General features: G+C 40.0%; 1 protein-coding gene across 2 annotated transcripts; it reads right to left on the bottom strand.

Annotated features, from left to right (window-relative positions):
* Positions 1-70: 70 nt before the first annotated feature.
* otud4 (OTU deubiquitinase 4) lies at positions 71-19,765 on the bottom strand. Of its 2 annotated transcripts, none has more exons than XM_056449819.1 (20): positions 19,271-19,765; positions 18,191-18,274; positions 18,013-18,063; positions 17,872-17,918; positions 15,008-15,080; positions 14,843-14,924; positions 14,311-14,461; positions 11,601-11,658; positions 11,369-11,492; positions 11,222-11,286; positions 9,463-9,563; positions 7,348-7,448; positions 7,128-7,254; positions 6,263-6,386; positions 5,957-6,041; positions 5,796-5,851; positions 4,355-5,630; positions 3,836-4,012; positions 3,399-3,439; positions 71-3,301 (listed from the first exon to the last, which is right to left on the bottom strand). In XM_056449819.1, the coding sequence occupies exons 1-20, from the start codon at positions 19,424-19,426 to the stop codon at positions 2,225-2,227; spliced, it is 4,056 nt and encodes a 1,351-aa protein (XP_056305794.1). In that variant the 5' UTR covers positions 19,427-19,765; the 3' UTR covers positions 71-2,224. The 2 variants fall into 2 exon arrangements, with proteins under 2 accessions (XP_056305794.1, XP_056305793.1); XM_056449818.1 differs by having other exon boundaries at positions 72-3,301; positions 7,330-7,448.
* Positions 19,766-19,974: the final 209 nt, after the last annotated feature.

Here is a 19,974-nt window from a genome sequence, read left to right on the forward strand (position 1 = left end):
TAAGGGTCACTTACATATCATATGAGAAGCTCTTCTCACAACACAGATGCTTCATACACATAAATACTTGTGTAGAAATGTTTATTACTAACTTTTCAATGAACATGAGTTGATTATAACTGCAGATCAAAGACAGTGCGAAACAGCCTACTGTAACGTCTGTAATTATATTAAATAAACAAGTGCAACATATATGAACACATACAGCCCCCGATATGTTACCATTTACAGAAGAACTACACACAGCAGACATTTCGTCCGTATTTAAGTTCAAAAACAACACTATATAGCCTACAGTCAGTGTAAACCTCTCATCTGTGGCTGTAATCTTCAGCAGCACATGTAGCCTCTGTTAGAGAACATTCCATCATTCTGAGTTCATATTAGTCCGAAAGGTGAAGATAATAACAATAATAGTTAAGACAGTTTGTTCATGTTTGCTGAAAAATAATGTGCTCCTTTTTTTCCGGCTTCTCCTTTGTTTCTTCGCGCTTCACTCTCGCGTTTGTCAGTGTCTGACAGGATCGGGTTTCAAAAGCACGTCAATAATCAAGTGCAGGTTATTATCATCAGCTCTAGAGATTTGTTATTTCAGATATAATGTTAGACGCGCGCGAGCGCTAGCAAGAAAGCGAAACCGCTCGAGCCTCAGACTGGCTCGTAAAAAACTACGGGGCACAGGGTAAATCTGCTCTACTCCATGGCTTTGTGGCTGTTCATCAAGACGACGACAAGGTTTGTTTGAGCCCGGGTCGACCATGGCTCGTTATTATATGTATTTATAATTCCGCTGTAATCTCTCGGCTGTGCGTGTATTTTAAATATGGCGTTTTTTTTGTTTTCATTCTGGCTTGTTGCGTAAGCGAAATGCGTATCTCTGTAAACCAATAGCGTTCAGCTGTGCGTCTTAGCTCCGCCTTTTGGTACCCTTTCTCGTGTTTGGTACCCTTTCGAAAGGGTGCCGAAAAAGTGGTTCGGTTCGGTACGCTTTTTGACAGTGGAAACGGCTATAAAAGCGTACCAAACCGAACCGTACCACTCAGTGGAAACGGGCCTTAAAGTGTTTTGAAACACCCAGGTCACGTGACTAAAGTGTTTCGAAACACCCAGGTCACAAGACTAAAGGGTTTCAAACACCTGGTCACGTGACTAATGTGTTTCGAAACACATCACAAACAATAAAACGAGCATGAGGCGTTCCTTTAAATATGACGCTTTTACGCCTGATGTTTAGCACTTTAGTGTGCACGATTACATTGGCGCCCTTTATTTAGTCACGAGGCGTTAAACGTTGATGGAAAACGCAAGCAAAAAGGGTCCCGGTGTGCACAGGCCTTTAAGCTAAGCTTATTAAAGAGCACCCGCCAAACTCAGAGATTAGCACAATGACAAAAAAAAGGTCAAACTTAAACTAAAATTAACCTCTTCTAAAAACTAAACTAACTTCTAAAAAAGTGGAGTGTTCCATTATTGTTAATTAAAAAAAACTGCAACTAAGGCTTCTTAGGCTTTCTGTTTTATTTATCAAAATGGGGAACAACAGATAATACAACGCTCGTTTTTGGTTTCAAACCACATATTTGGATCAAATATTTTATTACAGGCATTTGGCATCAAACATTCATCCACAGAGCCCACTGCTTGGGGATTATAGTGCACAAAAACGCATGGTCAGAAATGAAGAAAACCAAATGTGAAATCCCAAAAAATACATTGACAAAACTCTACACTACACTAAAGGCACTTTCCTTTTTTAAGGTGAGATGCCATCACCAATATACTCACCATGCAGCACGAGTGGAGTGTTTTTCAGTAAAATTAAGTTCTCCGAGAACCAGTGTGGACCATTTGTTAAAATACCTTGTAGAACAATCTTCATTTAATACAAATTAAATGTAAATCAAATTTGCATAGATCTGAAAACTTTAGTACTCAAATAAAATAAGCGTATGATACATGTCTTAAAGTTAAGTGCACTCATGGGGGAAATTCAGTTTTATTAGACTTTATTACCTATGCAATTTACATTTTCACAGGGGTTTTTTGACATCAGAACAGGCGAAACCATGTTGCTTCAATATGCAAGAATGTGTGGAAGACAAAACGGTTAAAAATGATTAGATAAAACAACTAATCAATAACACATACCAAAAGACACCCAGAAAACTCAAAACAACAGATTTCATGTATCTGATATCATCGTAAACCAAAACAACATTCAGTGTCACTGATATGGTAACTGTGGGCCTGCACCTCGTCTCCCGTAATGTCTGTAGGACTGGTCATCTTGTCTGCCTCTGCCTATATAATCTTTCCGTCCACGTTGGCTCCGCCCTCGATATCCTCCTCTCTCCTCTTGGCCACGCCTTCCTCCACCTCTGTAGGACTGGCTGTAGTAGGACTGGGTAACTCTGACGTCTACATTGGGAGACTCCATTTCCTCTGGCCACTTTTCTTCAGGAGAAAATGTATGGATGAGGCGGGAAGAGTCTTCTGCATGTAGGCTCTTTGGGAAGGCTCCCCCTTGTCTTCCTAAGCTCCCATTTGGTAAAGGGATCAATCCTGACATATCGCCTTGCAATGGCCCGATCTGAAAAGATGGTACCGAACAGGGTCCACCATAAGGAGGAAGTTCCATAGCACCCAGAGAAACAGGAGTATCTACTGACTTGAACTCTCCACCACTCAAAAAATGAGGTTGGCCTCCAGGAAACCCAGCAGAGTTCTGTACAGACCTAAATTGTGGGTTCATTGACAATTGACCATTCTCTTGACCTCTATCCAGTGTGGGGCGAGCAAAAGGCAAGACATCAATCGGACCATGAGGCCCATGGTTTATTGCTTCTAAAGGCATTGGTGGAAATGGCATACGGTGGTATCCAACAGATGATGGTGGAAACATCTGATTCCCAGGGGGTGGATAAGGAGGTGTGGAAAACTGCACTGGAGGAGTAGTTGGGTACCCCCCAGGATAGGCACTTGAAACAGAAGGAGCTGACCAGGGCATTGGTGGTCTTGATTGCACATGCATTGGAATCGATGGAGGATCGTTGTATCCTCTTACCTCTATGGGATCAACAGGACTGCTACCAGTTGCTACAGGTGCAATTGGAGCATGGCTGTCCAATGGGGTGTCAGCTATGGAGCTCAAACTTTGAGGCTGAGAAGAAGGGTTTTCTGGCTGCCACGAAGTCATGGTAGGATTAGCAGGAGAGTCAGAGGAAGGAGGAGGGCCTCTAAGGTAGGCTTGGTTCAGTGGTGCCAGATATACAATAGGAGGAAACATTGGCTGGGTGTAAGCCTGAGGAAAATAGGGAGAACATTACACTTTGTTGTTATTCAATATAGATTGATATGCCTTAATGAAGAAACAAATGCAAATATTTTAAATTGTGTACCTTGACCCCAAGGTTGAAGAAGAACTTGAGGACACTCATATCTAAGATAATAAAAACATGTATTGTAAGTATTAAAAATGATAAATTACTTGCCCATTTAGTCATAAGTTACGGTGTTAAAATGTTAAAATCATCCAACAAGTCTAACCCAGAGGTGCACAAACTCAGTCCTGGAGGGCTGATGTCCTACAAAATTTAGCTCCAACTTGCCATAACATACTCTCTATGAAATTTTTAGTATGCTTCGTAAAAGCTTGATTAGCTGATTTAGGGGTGTCTAATTGAAGTTGGTGCTAAAATCTGCAGGACACCGACCCTCCAAGACAGAGTTTGGACACCTGGTTACCCCTGAATACTATAATCAATGGTGAAAGACAGCAAATGTTTTCCACATAGTTTTCCATAGATTTTTTATGGATTTGTAGGAACTTAATTACCTTTTGGTAGGTCCTCTCCTTTCTGGGAGTAGGAAAATGGTGGAGGTGGTTCCAACTGTCCCTTCTCATTCTGGGGGAATCCTGGATAAACTGGGTCCTGAAGGAGCTGAGACCACTGGAGTTGAGGAAAGGGCAGGTGTTGGGGTTGGGATGGGTGTTCAACAATCTGTGCTGCACCTGACGGACAACAATGTTTTTTGAGAACTCACTGAGTTTACTAAAATTTCAGCATTTGCAACCAGGTTTGCTGCAGTTTCTGTAAACTGAGAAAAAATGTGATCATTAAAATGGCAATTTTAGGAGTACAAAAGCTTGTCACTGATGCCATACCCTTGACAGGACAAGTTTGTACCTTATCTAAAGTTGTATTTGGTAGTACCCTTAAGGTTCTACCACAAAGTAAAAAGATGTCCTTGTGACAGACTTCCAAATTGACATGCTGTCGCACTCCTAAATTCTTGCACATTTTCTTTTAAGAATGTGACGGTCCAAGACTGAACCTCAATAGTAAAAACTTACCAGAGGCAGGTATGGTTGATGTTTCACAAGCAGGTGGGACTGACTCGTTCAGAGAGACTTGAGGTAAGTCAGGAGGTGAAGCATTGGCAGGACCAATAGTAGGGGAGATGGAGGTGGGAGCAGCATGTGGAAGAGGTATTGGCATCATAGTGGTTTGTGGATCAACAGTCTTTGGGGGAATTAGTGGACCATTGGTTGCATCAATGGGATGTGCGGTAGAGGACAAGCCTGGGCAATCTAATACAGGAGTAGCAACCTGAACCTGTGCAGAAATGGGTATTTTGGACGAAGGTGTGGGGGATAGAGTAGAAGTATTGGCTGGTGGCAAAGTTTGAATGCACAAGTTGGATTCAATTGGGGAAGCTGGGATTGGGCAAGTAGGGGCCAGAGTAGTTTGAGTTGGAGTAGAAGCGGGTAAAGGGACTGGGGTAATCTGAGATGCAACCAGTTCAACTGAGGTGAACTGAGATGGTGATTCAGGTCTGGGCAGGAGCTCCATTGTGGGCAATTGGGCAATTTGGAATGAGGGTTTGGTAGAATTCAGTGCAGGCGCAGATTGAAGAGGAGCAGGGGTGGCAACAGAGACTGCCGTTGCCCCAGAGATGGAGTGCGGGGAAGGGGTGGTAATTGATTCTGCTGTTGCCCCAAAGATGAAGTGTGAAGCAGGAGTGGTAACTGAGACTGTTGTTGCCCCAGAGATGGAATGGGGGGCAGGGGTGTTAGATAACACTGCTGTTGCCCCGGAGATAGACAGTTGGGCAGGGGTGCTAACTGAAACTGCCCTTGACCCAGAGATATACTGTGAGGCAGGGGTGGTAGCTGAGACTGGTGTTGCCACAAATGTAGAGTCTGAGGCAGGGGTGGAAACAGAAATTTGTGCTGCACCAGAGATAGACTGTGAGGCAGGTGGGATAACTGAGACTGGTGCTACACCAGAGTTAAACTGTGGGGAAGGAGTGCTTTCTAAGACTGGTGCTACCCTAGAAATGGCCTGTAAAGGGACTGAAGTTGACACTGGGGTCAAATGACTGTTGTCAGGGTTTCGAGCAGGGCTAGACTTGGGTTGGATGCTTGTCTTTTTAACCGCATCAGGAACAGACTGATTAAGACCAGGGGAAGTGGCAAAATTAGATGGAGATGAAGAAATGGCTGTTTTGGGGCCAGATAAAGAGATAACAGGTGGAGGTGGAGAAGCAGCGACAGGGATAGGTTTCTCTTGTAATTTCTCTTTCATTGTCGAAGAAGACCTTTGCCCTGGTTCCTCAGAAAATTGTATCTAGAAAATAGTATATAAGCCATTGGCTGGTTAGAAAAGCAGATTGGATTACATTTTTTAGTTTACTTGTTTATGGCATAGCCTATTAAAAAGGCATAATGTCAATATTTTTAAAAGAAGACATTTAATAATTGGTTTAGATTATTGTTTTTGCAATGTTCTCACCCCATGTTTTTCTTCAGTCCCACCCTTCTGCCTCTGTAAAGTCCTCTGAGATGTTTCTGAAAGCAGTAAACCAAAATAAACGTTAAGAATGAATCGATTGACAAGAACATGTCTATGACTGGCAAAACTAGCATATTAAAGGGCCAAGCTTCAATGCGAACCAGTCTCCAAGAGGTTCTCCTTCTGTTCCTTTTTGCGAGAGCTTTTCTTTTCCCCTCCTTTCTTTATGACCTCACCAGAAGTGGCCTAAGTTCAGAAAACATGTGCATTTGTATCTTTGTTATTAGGGAATGTACTAAGTGCAACAGAGATAAAAAAAATTTCATTCAATTGAGTTAAGTCAATTAAATAGGATACTAATTAACTTAATAATAAACACCTTAATATGTGAATGCATTAATTTCAATATTTGTATCCGAAAACCATGTTTCACTCCATATTATGCAAGCAGAATGCAATGGATTCACCGTTTGGGGGCTTGGTCCAAGTGAGGGGAAGTTGTGCTCATCTTTGTGCAGAAGCTCCAAAACAACGCTTTCCTCTTCCTCTTCTGGCAGAATACACACAGGACTGCTGCGCTGATCAGACCGTCTGCCAACACATCATACTAAGAGTCAATTCAAGAGTTCACACTTAGCTGATGATCATACTTGGCACGCTGTCCCGGGAGAGAGCCCTGAGCTCATGAGATCCTCGAGCCCGCAGCTCCCTCCTGTTGCAAGGTGAGAGGGGAGTTTGAGCTCAGGTAGATCTCGAGAACTCCCCTGCTGTAGTTGCTAATGAACAGATAGTGATTGCTCTTAAGAGATAGCTAATCACTAGGAGCATGTCTATGGTGTTGATTTGGATTAGTCAATTAACTTAAGTTGCATGTTTTTGGATGGTGGGAGGAAACCTGGGGACCCGGGGGAAACCTACATGAGCACGGGGAGAACGTGTAAACTCCACACAGAAACGTCAGCTGGCTTTGTAATAGCTAGAACCAGAGACGTTCTTGTTGTGAGGCGACAGTGCTAACCACTGGGCCACCATACCACCAATCTAGGAAAGAGGAGGAGTAGGGGTGTTAGGGGGGATTCCTCAAACGAAGATGGCTGTGATATGGAACTTAGGGTATTTATAGTGGCTTAGAAATCGTCTGATTGGTGAATCATAAATTGGATAATACGGGGCCAGCCACAAGCAAGCATAAGCACGTGATCCTCTCGAAAATCTATATATAAACTTCAAAGTAATTCAGGTCAAAACCATGGAAGCTCTAGTATCTTTAGAAAATTTCTCTTTAGCAAAATGCATTCGTTCTGATGTGTTCTTAAAAACAGGCTTATGAACCTGAACTTGTTTCTTGCATCATCTGGTGTGGCCTGCGGAGGCCAGGAGTGTTGCTTATGTACACGAACGCTGGGTGTCGACTGAGACTGCATTCTGTTTGGCCTCCGACCTCCTCTGCTTTCCCATTCTGCAGAAAACCAAGACAATAAATGCGGGAGAGCTGATCTCATTCAGGTGTGCATTTGATTTACAGAAAACCTACCAGAAGGAATTTGCGAACCATTGTTTGGTGCAGCATGTCTTTTTCCCTTTTCTGACACCATGTGCCAAGACTGAGGCTCTTCAGATGGAAGACGCAAGTTTAACAACGGCACAGTTTGCCTAAACACATACAAGCAAGAGTATTATTTAAACACAATATCAATTAGGTGAATGTTGTGTATAGACTGCTGTATTACATATAGCATAATTCTATATATTAAAAACTGCTCTGGTGGTATAATGCAAATTGCATGAAATGGAAATTGTGATGGTCTTTTTTGAATTCAGTAGGTTTTGTAAGGCAAGGCTTGATTTTGTCCCTGAGGAACAAAGATGGAGGTGGTTATTTTGATTAAAGAGCCCATATTATGGGTTTTTGAAAATGCCCTTCCATGTAGAGTGTAACACAGCTCTAAGTGAAGTGAAATATTCAGCTAAGGCTTAAATCTGTAAGTGTACAGTGTTTAAAACTATTGATTCATCTATAAAAGAGTCGACTCATAGTGCTTCAAACGAGTCGTCTTGATAACGAGTCATTAGGTGTTTCGTGATTACGCAGCTACGAAACACAAGTAGTTGCATGCGCAAGCCCGGGAGATTTGAAACCTGCGGCCCCGCCCACTAACAGAAAAAAAGTAATCGCGGATGTAACTGAGGACGGGGAGGGTGCGGGAGGTGTCGCCGCCGCGCCATCTCTATTGTGGACGCGCCGGCCCTGTGTGTGTGTGCGTTTGTGTGTGTGAAAAGAGCAAGTAGACTGCTAGATCTCCTCGCCAGTTCTTGGACTTTTTGCTTGATAAAATAGTTAGTCGTCTGTATTTACATTCACCCACTGGCAGCCAAAATCTACTATAAAGCGTGTGTGCACTGTGACTACTTTTATATTGTTGATTATCTGCTGGGCATTTCACTCTGTCTCACGCTGTAGCCTGTCAGTGTCCTCGACCAATCGCAGCAGGCTGTCATCGGTCCAATCAGCGCATATTAGCTTCGCGCTGAGGAGGGGTTTGGGTACAAATGAATCGCTGAACGATTCATATGGGAGTCGCTGGAATAATTAGGTAAAAATAAATGCAGATTATAAGACCATCAAAGTGTTTTTTGACCTTGCATGCATATTAGACTGTTGTTGGAGACCCTTACAACCTAAATATGACCCTATTTCATGTATAATATGGGCTCTTTAATGTTTATGAGGGCACATGCATAAAACAAGATGATATGCATGGATGAATATTGGTGATTGTATCCTGGTATGCAATTCTGCAAACAAAACAAAAATCCACAGACCAAGCCCAGCACACTGCTTTTTCCAAAAATTAAACAACATACACAGACTTTCTGAAAACACCTACACCAGGGGTGTCAAACTCAGTTCCTGGAGGGTCGCTGCCCTTCACAGTTTAGTCCCAGCTCTGCTTCAACACACTTGCCTGTAGGTTTTAAACGACACTGAAAGACTCAATTAGTTCGATCAGGTGTGTTTAATTAGAATTGGAACTAAACTGTGCAGAGCTGCGGCCCTCCAGGAGTTTGACACCCCTGACTAGGGCTGCACAATATATCGTTTCAGCATCGCTATCACAGTGTGAACATTCGCAATAGTCACATCACGAGTATACGCAATGTTGAGTATGGATTATAATCGATTGTTTTGCAAGTGTCCTGTGACTGTGTGAGGATTTTAAAAGCATCCAGGCCTAAGAAATTGTACTGTTTTTAACTTTGACAAACTAATACCGATAAATCATACTGAACTGTTTATAAAACAAAGACTCTGCAGTAATATTTTGCATTTGATAATTCAATTACTGTATAACTGAATACAGTTCAACTCTTCGGAAAAACAAATCAAACGCTATTTAAATGATTAGCATATATTTCTTTATCGAATTTATCTATGGTTGTAGATTGTCTCTCATTTTATGCATATGCACTCCTCTACAGAATCATCCAAATCAATTAAAAATTCTTTCCAATTAGTTATTCAACACATCTAGTGAAATTGTATTCCTATCGCAATATATATCACAGAATAAAAAGAATATCGCAATGTTAGATATTTCCAACATCGTGCAGCCATACCTGTGACCTACACACATATATACTGTAGGTAAATAATATAAACACATACTGTCTGTTGAGTTCCTCAATAAAGACAGTGACTGGCCCGTTGTCTGGACTGACTTCCTTAACATAAGCATTATAGAGCCGATTACTGCCACTCAGCTGCACCTGAAAAACGTTCAAGAGAAAAATCTTGCTGTCAAAATTGCTTACAGGTGCACCAAAACAAACATGTCCACATCCCAACAAGACCCCAACCCTTTTTAAAGTCAGTTTGAAATAAAAATTGACTATGTTTATTTTGCTAGGACTGATTCGCAGAGTCACTGATTTGATCCAAGACCAATGACGAGATGATCCCAAGGTTTCCATATCCTGGACCAGGCCGTATCCTGAGCAGCTGCTGTGGTGGTCATGGAGGAGTGGAGAACATGAGACTGATTCCTGTGACGCTCCAGAGACAGACGAGTCTTCGCTGAGGCCAGCTTCCAGCCTCCGCCACTGAGACTGCAGCTCTGCACAAGACGCTTGGCCAGCGGAGAAATTAAAATGGTCGTGCCCAACTGAGCCTGGTTTCTCTCAAGGTTTTTTTTCTTCACTTCCGCCATTAGTGAAGTTTTTTTTTCCCTCTCCGCTGTCGCCACTGGCTTGCATGGTTTGGGATCTGTAGAGCTGCGCATCGTTGGATTTGCTCTTCAATGTTTGGACTCTCAGTAGTGATTATTAAACCACACTGAACTGAACTGAACTTAAACACTACAAACTGAACTACACTGTTCCAATTTACTATGACCTTTTATGTGAAGCTGCTTTGACACAATCTACATTGTATAGGCGCTATACAAATAAAGGGGAATTGAACTGAATAGTACTCATTGTTAAGGTTATTGCACACTGTATCTGAGCATTTCGTCCATGACTTTCACATTAAAAGATAAATTCGACCTCATGTAGTCAAATATTGACACACTGCCTCCAAAACCTTCGTCCATCATAAAAAAAAAATCTATTCTGGTTTCATTTTTTTGTTTTTCACATCTGAAAACGCATTTTGAGAGGTCTTCTGACAGCTGTACAAGCGAAAGGCAAAATACAGTTAGTACGTTTTACTTGCAGTATAAATTCGTCATATTTGACGTTAAATTCTTTTTAATACATGTAGGTGCTGCTTCTCAATCAGACAACGCTTCTATGTTCATTCTTGCTGTCAATTGTGGGAAAAATCATCGATAAAAGGTTTATGATATACCGTTGTGAGTTTGAATTGACTGAAATGTTTCGTGTTTTTTTTATTGATTAATTAATACGCATCCGACTCAGTGTGCACGGTTTGAGTATGTTGCGAATTTATGTGACGAGTATGAAAATAATGCATATGAAAATTCCAGACTTAAGTGTGCAAAGACCTTTATACTTCAGGTAAAGTTAATCCACTGGAAAAAATAATGTTTGTTTTGGTAATCTGCAATCATAGTATGACCATCTGCTTCTGCATTCCGATTGGCTCCTTGTCTGATGATGTCAGTTTGATACTTCAGCTACAATATTCTCAGCCACACCCCTCTTACCGTTAGTTTGCTGCAAGAAAATGACGTGCAAAAAAAAGCCCCGCCCCCTACTCAATATTCAGTTGGAGGTACATTAAACTACTGACATTAAAGTCTCTGCAACTTCCAGATTGTGCAAATTCCCACCATAAAAATTTGTAGAATATCTAAAAATATAATATAAATATATCAAAATATCTCCGATATACTAGGCACACTCCTTGTATTAAAAATATATTAAAATGAAATACAGAAAACAGTTATCAACACACTGCTAACCTTGCACTTGTCTCCGACTGAGTACTGCATCCCTGCAGCAATGCAGAAATCTCGCTGCTGCTGGACTAAAAATACACAGATATTAAAATGATTTCATCAAGACGATTATTACATTTCAAACTCTTAACACAAAAAAAAGTGACGTACGGCGTTTCGAACGGAGCCACACGTCATACTCCACGTTCCTGTAGAGGGCGGGGTTTAGGGACTTTTGCACCTTAGTGGACAGAAATTCCCGCCCCCTTCCTCTTGAGTAGCCCCTCCCACGACCCTGCACAAATATATAGTTCTGTTATACACAATATATCATCATATTACAAAGTCAAAAAGCTGACTTCAGTTTAAAAATATATAGAGAGAATGCAGATTTAAAAAGCACCCTTTGCGGCGGTCTGGCATTCATCCCATTGCTTGTCTTTTCTCTTGCTTCAGTGGACCTAACAAATGCAAATACACAAATCAAGAGTGGTTTTAGTATCACTGAGGTACTATTATAGACCATTTCAATGTGGTGATGCCATTGGCCCATGAACATTTCCTGCTTGTTGTCAACCTATTTTAATAACTGTAACAAGAGGAAATTCAATCATATCCTAACATTAAATCAGCTGTCATAACTTTATTAATCAATAACTGGATGTTTTAGGATTTTTGGAAGCTATGGAAATTAAAAACAGGAAATATGATAGGACCATTGTTATTGTTTACATCCCTCAAAATTGTCTATAGTGTAATCATAAGCAAGATTTTATTTTATCCATTGGAATTGACTGATTCAAAAAAAACATACATAAGCCTATAGAATAACACTGTGTCCTAATGCACAACAAGATTCCAGTGAGAAGCAATTTGCCTGTCTGCACCAAATGTGACTCGACACAAAAGAAACATTTAAATACCAGTGATTCATTTAAATATCAGCACGGCACACCGATGAAATGGTAAGAGTTATAATTGAATTGATACATATTAAGTCTATTTAACATTATTAAAAGTACATGAGCTACTGAATGACTGATGTTTTGCTAGTTTTTATTTTTAAGATCTAAGGTGAAATATCTGCTGCTGCTTTCTGTACGGCAGTAAATGTCATGCGAAATAGTATTTAAACTCACATTAGTAGCATTTAACACTGAATAAAGCACATAATCTGCACTTGGGTGATAAATATCAGACTCAACTTTTTTATCCCATTTAGGGAAACTAAAATTGCAGCAAGGTGCCGTAACACAGGCGAAGTTCCATGTACACATTAATAAAATATCACCCCACAACATCCAATACATCATATTGAAGGTGCATCTCCCTCCCACCTGGACTCATTTAATGACCTAATGGCCACCATTATAAAAGAATTTCTGACTCCATTTGTCCTGCAAATAGGAACTCTAAAATGGCGTCCTGATGGCAACAGATGAAACACAGAGTACAACGGGTGATCCGGGGTGCATAGGATACCCTGAGCTCTCCTTAAAACACTAGTGTGGTAAATTACTGTTGGACCAGTTTGGTTAAAACCAATGATCTTGCTTGCCACCTTCACCAGACTACTCAACCTGTTCTTGTTTGACACACTCAGATTACCGTACCAAGCTACAATGCAAGTATATAGTAGTAGTATAGTATCATAGTAGTTTAGGATATAATAATAATAATTCCTTACATTTATATAGCGCTTTTCTGGACACTCAAAGTGCTTTACACATTTTGGGGGGAATCTCCTCATCCACCACCATTGTGCAGCATCCACTTGGATGACGTGACAGCAGCCATATTGCACAAGACAGCACACCACACACCAGCTGATTGGTGGAGAGGAGACAGAGTGATGAAGCCAGTTATGATATGGGGATGGTTAGAAGGTCATGATGGACAGAAGTCAGTAGGCAGATTTGGCCAGGATGCCAGGGTTAAACCCCTACTCCTTTTCAAAGGACATCCTTGGATTTTTAACGACCACAGAGAGTCAGGACCTCGGTTTCACATCTCATCCGAAAGACGGCACTCACTGAGCTGTATAGTGTCCCCTTCAATATACTGGGGCGTTAGGACACACAGAATGCAGGTTGAGCACCCTCTGCTGGTCTCACTAATATAACTTCTGGCAGCAACCTAGCTTTTCCATGTGGTCTCCCATCCAGGTACTGACCGGGCGCAGCCCTGTTCAGCTTCAGTGGCCGAGCATGTGAGAGTTGCAGAGAGCTAGCTAGTAGTAAACTAAACTAGTAGTAGTTTATTGCAGCGATGTTGCAGAAATAGAAACAGTTTCTTATATAGAAGCTTTGTGCATTGCCATTGTGGGATGGTTAAGATAAAAACTCCTTTTAACATAAAGACACCTTTTATCATGTGTTGCAGCGCCACGTCATGTGTAATTAGGACACAGCATGACAAATCCCATAACCAGCCCAAACATAGCATCATACTATGGGGGTGGGGGAAATAGTAGGTTGCCAGGCGTTCATAGGTTCGTAGGTTGCAATCATTTTCTCAGAGGATAACAAAGTGACAAAACATTGCTCTCACTCTGATACAAGTTTTATTCATCGAGAAAATTACAAAGCACTGCAGTGTTTGGGTGTTCTGTGTTTTGATAGCTACTGTAGTCCACCAAAATGTGTATATTCCATACAAGCTGAAGCTGTTTGGTCAGTTCTTGTCATGACTTGTGATACGCTCAGGTATTTATTCAACTTTGTGCGTCTGGTAGGCGTGAGCGCAACCCGCGCACCTCCAATGGAAATAACAAACTTGCGCAAACTAGAAAACATGCGATATGCGAATGGCCGCTAAATCCATTCCTTGGCACCTTCACTGGGCCTTTTCCCCTTGGCAAAGAAACTTTTCAAAGACGTCTGTTTCTTACTCATTTTGCTGCTTGTGGGTTAAATTTGGGCGCTCGAGTGGTTGAGATAATCGAGAGAATATGGTCATTTTTCAAAATAAAAGATTTTTTAAATTAAAAGACTCAGATAATAAATAAAACAGAAATGATGACTGGTTTCTTGTGCGCTCGATGCCAGTTGATCCACGTTGGACCACTGTGTTAAATGACTAAATGTAAATGATTCAAACAGGTAAATGTGTACCAGAAGTCGTCTTCCTCCAGCTCAGACTCCTCACTGCTCTTGCACTCCTCTGAGTCCCGTCTATCTCGTCCTCGTCCTCCTTTCACACATGATCCTACAACGTTGCGTTCGACGCCACACACTCGCTCATACAGCAGCTCGTACAGGATTGCTAGACATGGGCAGAGGGTTTAGGCAAGTTTATTTATATAGCACAATGGTAATTTCACACACAATGGTAATTCAAAATGCTTGGATAAATGAGAGAAAGAGACATAAAATACGAGAGAGAATTAAAACAACAGACAATAAAACAGGATTTAAAAAAGAAAGACATAATAGTTTGATCTGTGGGATGTAGCACAGTGCTCATTCAGTAGACACAGCTAAACAGATGTCCTTCAAGTCTTGATGTGAATGAGCGTAATGTTGGAGCATGTCTGATCATTTCTGAAAGCTGATTTAAGCAGTAGGGGGTGTTATAAGATACTTTAGTGTCAATAAGATACTGAAAGCACAATCCAGCATTGTATCTTAAAGAAGCAGCACTCACATTGACATACAGCAGCATTTTTCTCAAAGGCTTCTGGGTAAACACTGTCATAATGGTTTCCGTTGAGGAAGCACAGGCGCACCTGATGAAGAAAGAGACGTAGAGATTTATTTGAGTGCTCCAGAATTTGAGTTTTGAAAATGGTGCACGAATGAATGTGTGCACCTTATGAGTGAAGCCATTCTCTGTGAGGTTAACAGGCGGTTGATCGGGCTCCTGGAAAATAATAAAATCATGCCTGGAGAAAAAAACAAGTAATCAGGACATAGTTAGAAATAACAAACAGTTATAATGGAGCAGTGGGTAGCGCTGTCGCCTCACAGCAAGAAGGTCGCTGGTTCAAGCCTCGGCTGGGACAGTTGGCATTTCTGTGTGTATGTTCTCCCCGTGTTGGCTTGGGTTTCCTCCGGGTGCTCCGGTTTCCCTCACAGTCCAAACACACGTGGTATAGATGAATTGGCTAAGCTAAATTGTCTGTAGTGTATGAGTGTGAATGAGAGTGTGTGGGCGTTTCCCAGTGATGGATTGCAGCTGGAAGAGCATCCACTGTGTAAAAATATATGCTGGATAAGTTGGCGGTTCATTCCGCTGTGGCAACCCCTGATTAATAAAGGGGCTAAACCGAAAAGAAAATGAATAAACTGAATCAATCTGAAATATGCATATGCATTTCATGTTTTGTATTATATTTAATATAACATAGAACTGCACAATATATGGTTTCAGCATCGAAATCGCAATGTGTGTGCTGCAATAGTCATATAGGATATGCAATGTTGAGTTGGGATTATAGTCGATCAACAATTAAGAATACATAAGATTTGTGGAGTCATTGCAAAGTAGAACCATTAGAGATGCTCGGTATCGGCCGATAATCACATTTTATGACTCAATCAGTACTCGCTAATCTGGCTGATCACATGAACCAATCACAAGTGTTTATTTACAGGTTTACAAGCAGAGGAAGATGCATTTTAACTTCTTATGTATTAAATATGCAACTTTTTCTTCATTGAGGCAGGTTGAATTATTCTTCCATTATTTGCAATGTTTCCAAACTGCATTGCCAGTCATTTCTCTGACCAAGTTTTTTATCTGTTTTATCTAGAATTTTCTGTAAAACTGCTTCTGAACTTGACATGGCCACACTAAATGTTTATAAGAGACGTGTTTAAGGGATTATATGCAGCATCCTTCATTTATTCTCTTAGGGAAGAAGATATCTCCACTTAAGTATCATATTTGGAGGAAAATTGTGCTTTATGCAATGTAAAGTTATATAAAGCTCGAAGCATCAGAATCGGTACTCTGTATCGGCCGATCACCATGATGAGGAATTAGTACTTGGTATCAGCTCCAAAAGTCCTGATCAGAGCATCCGTAATAACTATAACAGGACAGTACTATTTTCCATTTTATTGAATTACTACAAAGAAGAATATACAGTGTTATTTTTACATTTCATTATTCAACTTATGTACCTGAATACTGTTTGACTCTCCGGAAATGATGTCTTTTACTTTTTTCTTTACTCTATTGTAATTTTTCTTAAATGAAGCCATCTGATGAAATCGTATTCAGATCACATCATAAATCGCACAAAAACTAAATATTGCAATGTCAGATTATTCCAAGATCGTGCAGCTCTACTATTACACTTTATTGCTCATTAGTGTGTATATGGGGAATAAACACTCATTATATTCAGAGGCCCAAACTGTGCAAAGAATAGCAATTTAACAATGATGCTGATATTTACATGAACAAGTAGGACAAAATTTGTTACTGTATTTGTTATTTCATTTTTTTATGGACGATATTCTGACTGAATACACTGTAAATAAATAAAATCTTTAGTAGATGCATTAAACATCAGGTGTCACTCTATACCACAAACAAAATCTTGAGAAATAAATTACCATTCCTCAAAAATATGAGATTTCACATGCTTTAGAGGTTTGGGAAGAACAGTCAAAGCTAAAGTTCTGGAAGTAAACCTTCCTCAAATGATTTAAGATGATTAATAGGCTAATAAAAAATGTCCTACCGATGAGAAACAGTGAAAGTAAAGGTTCTGGAAATTAGTTTTACTCTCAATTCTATTGAATCATGTTTACTTCCTCACACTAAAATGTTGTTTTTGTTATGATTTGTCTTAGTCCACATGCAGGAATGTAATTTAAAAACGTAGGAGAGACACTCTTCTCTTCTCCATATGCTCCAGACACTTTATTAGAACACAATGTATAAATAAAAACTGCTAACTTAACTTAAGACTTGTCATATTGCTGCTCTTTGGTGATTTAAAGTGCTTCTTTTATCCTCATTTGTAAGTTGCTATGAATAAAAGCATCTTCTAATATTATAAATCATTCATTTTCCTTCGGCTTAGTCCCTTTATTCATCAGGGGTGAACCGTCAACTTAGCCAGCATAGGTTTTACATAGCGGATGCCTTTCCTGCTGCAACCCAGTATTGAGAAACATCCATACACACTCATACACTACAGCTAATTTAGTTTATCAAATTCACCTATAGCGCATAGCACAGGAGAACATGCAAACTCCACACAGAAATGCCAACTGGCCCAGCTGGGAATCGAATCAGCGACCTTCGTGCAGTGAGGCGACAGTGCTTACCACTGAGACACAGTGTCATAAATATAAATATAAAAAATATTACAAAAAGTCTATCATCTTTTACATTTGAGTGAGTTTGATTCCCGAAATTATTTATATTGCACTATTGCAATTCAGAATCACCATTTATAGCAGCAACAAAATTAACTGCAGGAGTTTTAACTCCCAATGCATGCCATTTGTGATCTGATTTATCCATGAGCATAATGCATAGCTTTCAAAAGCCAATAATAACTGGCAGACCACCAATAACGCAGTTACTTGGTGATCACTGGCTATAAAATCACTCTTGGAGAACGATGGTCTTAAAAAAGGTAGACAGTGAACACCGTCACATCTCAGGCCTCAGAATATGCAGTTAAAATATAGAAATAATTGTAATATTCTCACTTATAGAGCTCAGCCAATGCAGATATCTCCACCTGTCCAACCCAGCTCTAAACAGAAGAAAGCAAAGAGGAAAAATGTAATATTGTAATAATAAAATCAGAGTTAGGAAGAATTAGGAGTGTTATTTATTCCAGTTATTACCTGGGGATCCTGTAGATTCTCCAAGTATTTCTCAAAGTTGCCTTCGATAAACTACCACACCCACAAGCAAAAAAATAAATATATTTAGTTTCTTAAATGGTCAATTGTCATGTATGAATTTAAAGGGAATGTAAAACTTAATAATGCATTTTGTTAACTGCATTTCATGTAATCTCACCAGCTCATAAGTAGATTTGTTCTGTCTGAGATAATTCACACAGGCCGCCCGCACTTGTGTGTGTAAACCTTGACAATGCAGTATCTGTCAATCAAACACACACACAATCATTTATAAAGATCATAAAATGACAACAGCCTCAGCTCAGACACATTCATTTCATTACACTCAGCTGTCATTAGCGAGAAAAACAGGTTTATCAAACAGATAAAGCAAAGACTGAATTGACCCAGTTTAATTCAGACTCCATAAGCAATGAATCAGCCAAATCTTTAATATTATTTTAAAATTGATTTCAATAGTATAAGTGTTACTAACATAAACTTTTAATGTCTTTTTAATGTCTTTTAATTTAATGCTGATAGTCAAATTAATTTGAATAACGTTTCAAGATGAATTTGCAACATTTCCTTCTTTATTACATACATCAAAAAAGATGATCAAAATCATATAAGGCTAAATAAAAATGAAGTCACTTTAGAAAAATTAAAATATAATGAATATTTGACATAAAAACTTTGTTTATGTGATGTTAATGAGGTAAACAAATCTATTAAAATTTTGTGAACTAAAAATAGAGGCGCCCGATGAGGTATTAAAGGTCATAATAATATTTATTGTTTCCTGTATAGATTATTGAATCTGTATGAAAATCAAATAAAAGTAACATTAGACCACTTGTATTTAAATCCTTGTATTTAAATTAAAATCCTCTTAGAGATTAAATAATAGCAGCGTTTACTTATTGACATTCATTGGTGTTTAAGGTAGAAACAAACAGTGACAGGGTTAATGCTGCTGCATACGTTAGCAGCTAGTATGCTAAAGCTAATTAGCTTCAGATAAACCAAAAAGTGATTTTAACAAACCGTAAGGATGAAAAACAGTTATATTGAAGCGACAGTGGTGTATAAAAAGCTAAATAATGATTTATTTCAGTGAATTTGTGTGACATTTTGATGGAGCACCGTGACACTCGCGTTTCATGCGGTTTAGGTAAGTTAGTCATGCTTTATATGAAGATATTAAAATCGTGACACATTTAATTGGTGTTATTAAATTAAGTAACAGTGTTCTGACCTGTTCTGCCACGGCTCTGAACAGACATGACCCATCCTTGGCAATCTTTTTGCGGTAAAAACCTAGCGAGCGCAGGTACTCGTCCATGCGGGACTCGTGCGTCCTGTCACCGGCCAGCTGCTGCTGCGCGTCCGCTGAAGCCGCCCGGAGCTCCATGGCGATCCGCTACAACTCAGTATCCCAAAATTTATCACACTATATCGGAAGCTTTACTTTCCTTACCATCCCTGCATTCAGGCGAACTCCACAAAGGCTCCTGAGAGACTGGATTAACTGGATTCGCTTTTGATTTCAGTGCAAAGGAAAGTTGGGATTGTTTGCAGATCACGCCTGACATTAACGCTACATCCACGAGTCCAGGGCTGGACGCTTTATCCAGGTGATCAGGAGTCAGCAAAGCTGGCAAATATGTGCGTTTTTCTCGGGCATGATCATGACACAGTGCAGCAGAACATAATAGGAACTGAGTGGATTTAATGGGGAGACGCTGGGAGATGTAGGCGAAAAAGAAAGTGAAACTACACGCCCCATACTGCAACAACTGGGAGCAGAACTGAAACAGAAAGTAAGTAAACATGTAAATAAATAAATGAATGTATACTTAAATGCAACGTTTATTTGTCTGTTCGCATTGTGCATCAAATTAAAGGAACATTGAAAATAATTGAGAAAATTGCACATCAGTTTGAGCATAACATTAATTT

The sequence above is a fragment of the Danio aesculapii genome, chromosome 23 (genome assembly GCF_903798145.1).
Source record: "Danio aesculapii chromosome 23, fDanAes4.1, whole genome shotgun sequence".
Lineage (NCBI taxonomy): Eukaryota > Metazoa > Chordata > Actinopteri > Cypriniformes > Danionidae > Danio > Danio aesculapii.